We start from the raw sequence: 11,547 nt of genomic DNA, 5'->3' as shown, positions 1-11,547 counted from the left end.
AGCTTTTCCAGCAACTTTGTTTTTGTTCCTGATTTACAGCATCCGCAGTTCTTTTGGTTTTTATAACACAGTGTGGAGCTGGAGGAACACAGCAGGCCAGGCAGCATCAGAGGAGCAGGAAAGTTACTGTTTCCGGTCAGGACCCTTCTTCAGAAAATGAAAGGACTTTTCTGAAGAAGGGTCCCGACCCGAAACGCCAACTTTCCTGCTCCTCTCTGATGCACTCTTTCAAGTGCTGCCTGACACTTATTCTCACATCTGTCAGTTCATATTTCAGCATTGGTAATAACACTCAGGTCGGGAAGAGCCAGTGCAGCCGTCAGGAATCAATTACTGTTTATTTGAGTCACAGCATTTGTGAGAGAGCAAGGTTTCCCAGATTGTAAGAGTTTTCCGGGGTAAATCAATCGTCAAATACCCCTATCACATTATCATGGAATTAGTTATTGCTTTAAATTGAGAGTGGGATCTTTCAGTATGGTCTGAACTTTGACGACTGTATTCCTAAACAGGACAAAATCGGGGAGGAAAGCCATTGGTATTGAGATTTTAATTTAAAATGGTACACATTTCCACTGATTTGCAAACTGGCACCTTATTTCACTAATATTCCTGTACGAAGCACTGGGAGCAGGGATGGGAAAAACGGAGAGAATATCTCTAATGATCTAATAAACAGCTGGAGGAATTGCTGACGGTATACAAGAGGAAGGTAGACCTCTGAACTTGGAAGGTGATGATGACCATGCAATCCCTGGCCCATAGTGAGTACAATGTAACTAATCTACAATCAATAATTATCAATAGTCCACTTCCATCAACTAATACTGAGATGCCATCAGTTTGTGTAAGTTCTTTTCTGCTTTACCTTCTTTTCAGAACAGGATCCTGGAATTAGGGATAGAAAAGAAGGGTCTGGGATATTTGAAGGGTTTGGCTGAGAAAAGACAACAAATTGGATTGGAGAAACTGTTGGAGGAGAGAAAGCTCTGATGTAGTCTGAAAGCCAGGAGTCATAACTGACTCCCATTCAACAGGTAGCTACTGGATACATTTTGCCAGTGACTTCTGTAATAAAAGAGCAGAAGTGTCAAACATCAAGCAGGAGATAGAAACTTTCAAATCAAAACTATAAATATGAACTTCCCATTGGCAGGGGTGGGAGTGGCTGTAGAGAATGAAGGAGAAAAGAGAAGACTATATTCAAAGTTAAGAAAATATTTACCTGCCAACAGCCAACAAAGTTTACCTCAGCATGTTAGAATCAGTAATGTCTCTTATGCAGTTGCTTCTCTTCAGATTGGAGATGTATTTACTAGAGCTTTAATTAACTTTCTTTAACAATTGCAGTGTAGACCAAACAGCGATTATCAACTTCAGGATAGTTGTCAATTATTTTTCTGATTGTACAACAACATATATTTAACCAACTATGTTTGAATAGTCAAAATGCAATGGTATGCATTAAAGCAGAATGCTTTTGAAAGTCCAGTGACTAGAACATTTCTCTCAAACAAAAGACAGCTGGTATTAGCTACATACAGTGCAAATACATATTGTTATTAATCATGTCATTTTTCTTCCAGATCCCTTCCAGACCTCAGCTGATAAAGATTACTTCAAGGAGATGGACAGCATGAGTAATCTTCAAAGATTTTTTGGCAGTGACAGAAACCAGGAAACTGAGCCATCTTTCGGTAATGAAGTGTTTGACCAGTACTACAACCAGTATGATCAGATACCAGGGGATTTCATGGAGTACATCCACCAAATTGATGGAGGCAGCAATAAAGACCAAGCTGTTGCCTTAACAGCGGTGCAGCATCTACCCTGGGCCAGATCCCTCAGGAAGAAAAGGGAAGGACCACCAGGAATGTCAAAGAAATGCTGCAGTTATGGTTGCACTAAAAAAGATATCAGCATTCTCTGCTGAAAACTGTACATCTCTATTTATAGAATATTCTATACACATGGACTCTGTTTCAGTGAGATTTTAAACTATGTAGTCTATTAAATATCTCACAAATGTGGAGTAAGGCAATCGTAATTTACATGTAATTTCTAGTATGGTCTATGTGACAGACTTGTGTTAGTGATTCTGAATCCCTTAAAACAAATTAAAACAATTGCAACTGTAAAGTTTCAACTCTTGATTTCTTATGACAGCTTACTTTTGTAAGTAATCTCATTTATTCACAGTATTGAAACATATCTCCTCATGAATTGTATGTGCTATCACTAACATCCATGCACAAAGTCTAAGTTGAGATCAAAAACTCTCTGATCCAGGCGTATTTATTGTGGAGTATTTAAGAAACAAATTTAACTTAAGCAAGACAATAACAGCTGGAAATAATAGAGTGTAATTTGTAACGATTTTCTCCTGATAGGCAAAATTCATTTTGGGAAAGTCAATATTGCAGTTTTCCAAATTTAATTCAGGTACACCTCCTTAATCAGTTTGACAACAACAACTTTGATTTGTGTAGCTCCTTTCATGAATTCAAAAGCAGCATCAAATAACATGTTAAATGGGTTTAATTGCTACTCAACCGCAAAGGTTTTCTTCTGTGAGAAAAATCATTTAATATGTATGTCAAAACATTATGTCATCAAGTTTCAATGCATCCAAAATTGTTAAACCTGATGATAGTATTACAACTTTGAGACAGCCTTTCTTAAAGCAAGATAAATTATATCAGTCGGAGATAGCAAGAACTGCAGATGCTAGAGTCAAAGTCACTACAGTGTGGAGATGGAGGAACACAGCAGGTCAGGCAGCATCACAGGAGCAGGAGAGTTGATGGTTCGGGTCGGGACCCTTCTTCAAAAGGGTCCTTTTTTCTGAAGAAGGGTCCCAACCCAAAACATCAACTTTCCTGCTCCTCTGATGCTGCCTGGCCTGCTGTGTTCCTCCAGCTCCACACTGTATTGACGAAAATGTATCAGGTCTGATCACAAAAGCTGAGTCCATAGGTAAACATCAAAGTTTAGTGGCAGCATAGTTGATAGAAAACAACTACGTGATAAGACAATAAAACTACTTTATTTGTACTTAGCAAAACACACTCAGCAACTATGATAAAAGGACTTGAATAATTGGGACTGTATTAAATGTCACAAAGTGGAAGTTATTTGTTTTGGGTGTTAAGCATTATAAAGGATACAATACAGTAGTAAAACATTCAGAGATCTAGAATAAGGAAGCATATCAAGGAAACAAAAATATTGGTTGGGCACAGGAAATAGGACGATTATCAATGTACAGAGGGTTCTGAGGCTGTGATATTCAGTACCAAAGTAACAAAACCCAGTTCTACCTTAACTCCACCTCACATGTATCCTTCAATCTGAAGATGGACCATGATCATTATCTGAAGTGTTTGGGAAGGTTCTGACAGCCACACACGTGGGTACTAAAATTGATCTTCACCAATGAGGTTCTATTGTAAATGGTACTTGCAAGGAAATGGTCAAATTAGGAGCAGAGATTAGACAAGCTAAGAGATTGTATTCCATGGTATTTGAAAAGTTAAGGGGTGATTTAGTCATGAAGTTGAGTGGAACAGGTAGAGTGGGTTAGGAGAAACCTTACCTGCTAGTTGGGGAGTCTAATACTAGAGCTATTATAAAAAAATAGAGTTGAACCTTTCAAGAATGAAATGGGAAGCACTTCTTTGTATGGTAAGATTTTCAACTTTTGCAAATGGTAATTAATGTTGTTTCAAACTAAAATTTTTAGATTTTGTTAGTCAAAGATTTTAGATGATATGGGGGCAAAGGCAAGCATTTGGAATTAGGTCACATATTAGCCATTATATCATTAAAATGCAGAAAGAGGCTAAATGGCTAAATGATTTATTACTGGCGCTATGCTCTGATATTGCTTATGTGAATTCATTGACCTTGACCATTCATAATAGACTCTCAATGGTCTGTAAACTGTGAGCTCTTAGCTATCTGATCCCCTGCTTCCCCATTGGATAAAAGAACTATATCAGAAGGAATCTATGTTGTCACATTCCCCAGTGACAGAATAAAAAGGTTGAGGGAGCATTGACTTCATCTGCTCCAGCTTCTGTAGACTCCAAAATGTCATAGAATTCACTCACATTATATTTCAGATCCTCACAACCAGCCTGACATCCTTCTGAACTGAAAGAGATATCACTCCCTGATTAGAGATAGCAAGAACCGTAGATGCTGGAGTCAGAGATAACACAGCATGGAGCTGTAGGAACACAGCAGGCCAGGCAGCATCAGAGGAGCAGGAAAGTTCACGTTTTGGGTGGGGATCCTTCTTCAGAAATAGGAAGGGGGAAGGGAACTGGGAAATAAATAGAGAGGAGGGGTGGGGCTGGGGAAGGTAGGTGAGATGATGATAGGTGAGTGCAGGTAGGAAGTGGTGGGGATTGGTTAGTGGGATGGTGGGTGGATAGGTGGAAGAGAAGATGGACAATTTGTGTTACGTCAAGGAGGCGGTGATGAGAGGGAGACTTGGAATGGGATGAGGCTGTGGGTGGGGAGATTTTAAAAACTTTCGAATTCCATGTTTAGGTCATCGGGCTGTAGGCTCCTGAGGCGGAATATGAGGTGCTGCTCCTCCAGTTTACGGGTGGTGTCATTCTGGCACTGGAGGAGACCCAGAATGGACATGTCACCCAGGGAGTGGGAGGGGGAGTTGAAATGTTTGGTGAATGGAAGGTGCTGTCATTTGTTGCACACAGAGCGCAGATGCTCTACAATATGGTCTCTGAGTCTATGCTTGGTCTCACTGATGTACAGGAGGCCACATCAGGAGCAGCAGATACAGTAGACCAAGTTGACAGGTGTGCAGGTGAACCCCTGTCTAATGTGGAATATTTGTCTTGTGCCTTGAATGGAGGTGAGAAGGGAGGTGTAGGGGCAGGTGTAGCACTTCCTGCGGTTGCAGGGAAAGATGCCAGAGGTGGTGGGGTTAGTGGGGAGTGTGGAGCGGACGAGGGAGTCGTGGAGAGAGCGGTCCCAACAAAAGGAAGATAGGGGCGGGGAGGGGAAATATCTCTTTGGTTGATGATCGGACGACACCACCCACAAACTGGAGGAGAAACATCTTATATTCGCCTCTTTGCAACCAGAGGCAGCCTAAGTCATAGAGGCTTAGTTGTTGAGAGCAGTCATGATTTATTCAAACAGTACCAATCTTTTGTGCTGCTATTATTTCAATAAGGCCATTAGAATTGGATTTCATCGTCACATTTACTCAAGTATAGAAATGCATGAGTGCAATGAAAGGTGTACAAAGTCTGCCGTTTTGGTTACAAGATCAGAATTTTAAAAAATATATAAAAAAGAGCCAAAAATTAAGAAAACATCCGAATCTTAAAGTTTAAAATCTTATCTCCATAAAGGTGTTTGGAATGGTCAGCCACTGATGCAGCCTCCCAGGCTTAGCCACGGCCTGGAGTCTAGGTCAGCCTGCAAGTCTCGCATTGATCTTCAGAAGGAGCTGCGTTCTTGTTGCTGCTGACGATGGTGCCACTATCTCCGTGGAGAAGCTTTGCTGCTGCTGCCATCCCCGCCCCTGAATGCTGGAAGGAAACAAATTGTTGCTGCCACCGATGCTGCCACCTCCAATTGCCATGATGGCCAGGACGCTGCCACCATTATGCAAAAGGCCCGCTCTAGCCGCCTGTGTGGTGCTGCTGCTGCTGCCTTCGATCACTGAGAGGACCCTGGGAGAGGACCCACTGCCTCTGACCCTGCCACCACGTCCAACCAAGAGGCTGCCACGTTCCGCACAAGGCCTGCTCTCGCTGTCGTGCTGATGCTGCCGAATCGCCACTAAAGCCTTTAAGGAAAAGAAAATGAAGAAGAAAAAAAGAACCAAAGAAAGAAGCAAAAGTGAAAAGAAATGAAAAGAAAGTAGACAGGAGTAGACGAGCCTTGGGCTCAAGCCTGCTATTCTGTTGCCATCACACGCTAGACAAATGGGTCATATTTCTTTAGGAGATGACTGTGACCCATGTCAGAAATCTGAACACAGGAGCAGAGTACAAATAAGTCAGGGCCATCAGAAATATCACCTCCACCACTGACGCTTAGTAGCAGCAGCGTGTACTATCTACAAGTTGCACTGCAGAAAATCACTAAAGATCCTTAAACAGCAAGTTCCAGACTCATGACCGCCTACATCTAGAAGGACAAGGGCAGCAAATACATGTGAACACCACCACTACAAGTTCCCCTTCAAGCCACTCACCATCATGACTTGGAAATGTATCACCATTCCTCCACTGTCGTTGGGTCAAAATCCTGGAATTCCCACTCTGAGCGCATTTGGACTGCAGCGGCTCAAGAAGCCAGCACACCACCATCTTCTCAATGGCAACCAAGGACAGGCAATAAATGCTGGCCAGCCAGTGATGCCCACGTCTCATGAATGAATTTAAAAAAAGACCACAATGCTCAAGCAATGCTTCTATTGCCTGGCTCATTTGACAGAAGCACTTTGAAACTATTTCTATGCTTGCATTTGTTGGCTGTGATGCTATATATCTTTGTCATTTAGAGAGAGTAACTCTTCCCACAATTCCAAACAGCGAGATGTGGAAGATGAGATGGAGAAAGAGTACTAACTATTTTATTCTTTAGTCTCCATAGATGTCAGAGCTCACACAAAACAACTGATGTAAGTGGAACTCATCTGAACTATTTCTACCCTCTGCAACAAAATAACAGTGCCATAGCCCTTATAATCACCATCCTCATAAGTCACCAGATTGCTTTCCTTCAGTCAAGTCTTATGGATCTTGCCCGGCTTGGCAACAGATTACAAAACATTAAATCCAGAGCTAAACATTTTACTCCAACTACTTGACTCAATGTGTTGAAAACTATCTTTGATTCTCTATTTTGCCCTAATTTTAACTAATGATTACAATTTGGGAGAAGGATTGATCTATTGAGAACACATCAAAAATCTGTGGTGTACAGAGTCAAACTTTGCGCCTTGAATGCCTGGCACTTCATAGCTCTATATAAGAAAAAGGATTTTTGAATGTGCAGTTAGTGAGGGTGCATGGTCAATGTGAGGGAGATTTTTGCCTGAGTGACACAGGCTGAGTGAGTTTACCTGCAAATTTGGTTCAATGTGGAAATTCAGTTCATAAGGGAAAGAAGTGCTTCAAGTAAAGGAATTTGATGAAGGGAAGCGAGTTGATATTTTCCAACTGTTTTTCAGTCTGCGTGTTTGACTACCTGCATTGTGCAGCAGGAGGGGATGCTTTTAGTTTATCAGTATTGTAAGTATTGTATTGTTTTATCAGTATTATAAAATTTACCAGCAGTGCTAAAGCTTTTTGGAAGGTGTAGACTGTACACATTAGAAGCTAATTAATTAACATATATTAGAGATGATAGGGTGCTATGGTTGCAGAATGGAGACATTGCATTCTCTATTGGTGTAATCAGGACAAGCACATCTTTAGTTCCTGTTTGAGGCTGCAGGAACTTCACTTCAATTACTGAGCTGCAGAAATCACAGCACATCAAGGAAGAAGTAAGTTACTTGGACACTTTTTTCCAAGAGGTAGTTACACCCTTTAGGATGGGGTCTTCTGATTTGGCCTGCAGCTGGCCCTGGAGAATGTGACCCAACTGGAGTGCTGCCTTGTTGCATCAGAGTGTAACTGAAATTTGGTGAAACAGGGAATCTCGAAGGGTAAATTTTTTAAGCAGTAATTTATTTTAAGGGCTCATGTCAATCTAAAGTTTAGCCTGTTCTTTACTTTAGCAACTAACTCAAAGTTTCTCTTTGTTTGGGTGCAGTTTAATTGCATCTTTGAAACAGGAATTTACAAGTACTCAGCTGAAGCTAATTAATTAGACAACCTCTTTAATTCAGTTTCAGAAACCTTTGAATTATATGCTCTAAAGTCAGCATTTGTTCAGTGCTACCTTGTCTGCACTGGGGTGCTGCTTTGTTGTAAGAGAAAGAAGCCGGAGTTTGGTGAAACAGGGTGTTAGGTGCAAGAGGGAGGAGGTTGTAAGTCTCTCCTATCTCTCATCAGTGAGTACTTTTGCTCTTTAAATCAAAGTAAGGTCTTAGAGAGTCTGGGCAAAAGGGAAAAAAATGACCTAAAGGAACTCTTAGAGTACAGAGCACCAGAGGTCAGAGAGGGAGAGTGAATCTGGCATGGAGCAGATGAGCGGAGCAACGAAAAAACTTTCAAAGGAGCAAACGAGTGTTCCCAACATTCAACCCAGAGGCAAAGCTCCTGAGGTGATGTCAGGATTCAAAAATGACACAAGGCAAGTGGAAGATTTCTGATTGGATCATGCAGACATTGAGTATTTGCACTATTATTAGTGCTTATAGTGTATAAAGTACTTTTTTTTAGTCGTTTATAGTTTGCAAGGGCTATATTCTGTTTTAACTAGTCCAAGGAAGAAGAGACCTTTAGTAATTGATACTATTTGATTTTAAGAGCCCTTTAAAGGTTTAATTCAAAGGGGTAAGTCACGGCAAGAGAGTTCTTGCTGTGGTGCATTCCTCCTTCTCAATGTGTGAAGTCAGGCACATTTCCAGTGCTTGGGGCCAACACATGTGCAGGAGGTATCTCCTGGAAGCCTAGAGTTTGGAGCTGGACTGGCAGCTGGGGATACTGCACAGCATCCATGAAGATGAAACTATCATGGACAGCACATACATAGAGGAAGGCACAATGCAGGCTATGGCTCCACAGGCAGAAAGGGAACGGGTGACCAATAGGCACAGTAAGAGGACTAGGCAGGCATAGCAGAAATCCTGTGGCTATTCCCCTGGAAAACTGATATAACACTTTAGATACTGTTGAGGGGAATGACTTCTTGGGGAAAACAGTAACAACGAAATTTGTTGCACCACAGTTATCTCTGCTGCATGAGGGAGAAGGAGAAAGAGTGGTAATGCTATTGTTATATGGGATTCAATTGTAAGGGGAATAGGTTAACATTTATGTAGCTACTAATAAATGCCAGGATGGTGTGTTACCTCTCTGGTGCTGGGGGTAAGTAGCTCTGAGCTGCTACGGAACATTCTGGAGGGGAAGGTGAACAGCTAGTGGTCATGACACACATTAGCTTAAAAAAAAAAGTGCTGTCCTAAAAGAAGAATATAGGGAGTTCGGAAGTAAGTTGAAAAGTAGGACCTCAAAGATGGTTATCTCAGGATTCCTACCAGCACCACATCTGGTCAGAGCAGAAAAAGCAGAGTATATTAGTTGAATGGGTGGCTGGAAAGATTGTGCAAGGGGAAGGATTTCAGATTCCTGGGACATTGGGATCGGTCCTGGGGAAGGTGGGACCAGTGCAAACTGGTTGGGTTACACCTAGGCAGGACAGAGACTGATATTCTAGGACGAGCACTTGCCAGTGTGGTTGGAGTGGGTTTGAATTAGAATTGCAGTAGGGTAGGGATCTAAGCAGGGTGAGAAGGAAAAGAAAGATTACAACCATAGCAAAAGAAAGAACAGTAAAATGCAAAAAAAAAAAGGAGTCAGGGTAATCAAGGACAGAGACAGTGCAAAGAAAAGTTTGGATGATTAAAAATAGCAAAAAGACATGCCTAAAGGCTTTGTATCTGAATGCATGAAGATTCAGAATAAGATAGGCAAACCAACAGCACAAATTGAGGTAACTGATATGATCTTGAGCCATTAGGAGACATGGTTACAGGGATATCAGAACTGGGAACTTAACAAAAACCGAAAGAACTGCGGATGATGTAAATCAGGAACAAAAACAGAATTTGCTCGAAAAGCTCAGCAGGTCTGGCAGCATCTGTGAAGAAAAAATCAGAGTTAACATTTCGGGTCCGGTGTCACTTTTCCAGCAACTTTTGTTTTTGTTCCTGGGAACTTAACATTCAGGAATATTTGACCTTTTGGAAAGACAGAAGGAAGGAAAAAGTAGTGCAGTAGCACTGTTTATAAGAAATGAAATGGGGACAGTTGAGACTCAGAGATATAGAGTCCACTTGAGTGGAGGTAAATAACAGCAAGGGAAGGAAGAGACTGGTAGGCAAAATGTATAGATTCCCAAATAGTAGTCAAACTGTAAGAAAGGGTATAATCAACAAACAGTAGGGGTATGTTAAAATAAAAGAGCAATTATTACAGGTGACTTGAATCTTTATATTGATTGGTTCAATCAAGTTGAAAAGGATAGCTATGACAACTAATTCATAGAATGCATTAAGAATTGTTTCTCAAAGCATTATGACATGAAGTCAACCAGAGAACAGGCTATCCTAGATCTGCTAATGTTTAATGAGGTCAATTTAATAAATGACTTCAGAGTAATAGATCCCCTGGGAGGTAGTGATCATATGATGGTAAAATTTAATATTCAGGTTGAGTGTGAGGAACTTGGGTCAGAAACAACCATGTTTAACTGAAATAAAGGAATTACAATGAACTGAGGATAGAGATAGCAAAAGTGAAATAGGCAGATAGATTGGCATGAAAGACAGTAAGCAAGCAATGACAGACAATTAAAGAAGTAATCCACGACTCTCAGCAAAAATATATCCCAGTAAGGAGGAAAGATTCTAAGAGGGAGATAAAACAACCATGGCTAAAAGTTGAAAGAAAAAGCAGATGGGAGGCAACAAAATCTGGACAATATCCAGACTTGGGCTGACATTTGGCAAGTAACGTTTGTACTGCATAAATGCCCGGCAATGACCATCTCCAATAAGAGACAATCTCATCACCACTCCTTGACATTCAAAAGTGGTACCATTGCTGAATCTCCCACTATCAACATCTTTGTGGTTACCATTGACCAGAAACTAAACTGGACTCGTCACATAAATACAGTGGCTATAAGGGCAGGTCAAAGGCTAGGAATACTGACTCCCTAAAGCCTGTCCACCATCTACAAGGCACAAGTCAGGAGTATGATGGAATACTCCCCATTTGCCTGGATGGGTGCATCTCCAACAACACCCAAGGAGCTTGACACCATCCAAGACAAAGCAGCATGCTTGGTTGGCATCCACATCCCACACTCTCCACCATCAATGCTCAGTAGCACCAATGTGTACTATCTACAAGATGCACTACAGAGATTCACAAAAGATCTTTAGGCAGCACCCCCCAAGCCCATGGCAATTTCCATCTAGAAGGACAAGGGCTGCAGATATATAGGAACACCGCCATATACAAACTCTGCTCCAAGCCACTGATCATCCTGACTTGGAAATATATAGCTGTTCTTTCATTGTCATTAGGTCAAAATCTTGGAATTCCCTCTATAAAGGCATTGTGGATCAACCTATAGCATATGGACTGCAGTAGTTCAAGAACGCAACTAGTTGCACCATCTTCTCTGAGGCAGGTAAAGACAGACAGTAAAGATGCTGGCCAGCCAGCAACATCCACATAAAGAAATGAGTTTAAAAAAAAGTAAAAATATGAAATCCTGGAAGACTGTAATAAGTTCAGAACCCATCAAAGTAGAACTAAATAGGTAATAAAGAGAGAGAAAATGAACTACAAGGGCAAACTAGTGAGGAATATAAAA

The 11,547-nt window shown here is 41.2% G+C and overlaps 1 protein-coding gene across 1 annotated transcript in view; it reads left to right on the top strand.

The window, feature by feature from the left end:
- The window catches only part of LOC109927324 (relaxin-3-like), a 3,164-nt gene extending 1,231 nt beyond the window's left edge, over positions 1–1,933 (top strand). Inside the window, exon 2 of the mRNA XM_020527311.2 lies at positions 1,587–1,933. Within this exon, the coding sequence (XP_020382900.1) occupies positions 1,587–1,933 (347 nt within the window). The remainder of the gene's footprint in view (positions 1–1,586) is intronic.
- Positions 1,934–11,547: the final 9,614 nt, after the last annotated feature.

The sequence above is a fragment of the Rhincodon typus genome, chromosome 3, assembly GCF_021869965.1.
Source record: "Rhincodon typus isolate 14 chromosome 3, sRhiTyp1.1, whole genome shotgun sequence".
Classification (NCBI taxonomy): domain Eukaryota; kingdom Metazoa; phylum Chordata; class Chondrichthyes; order Orectolobiformes; family Rhincodontidae; genus Rhincodon; species Rhincodon typus.
Note: the sequence above shows the minus strand (reverse complement) of the source record. Positions and strands in the feature narration are given on the sequence as shown.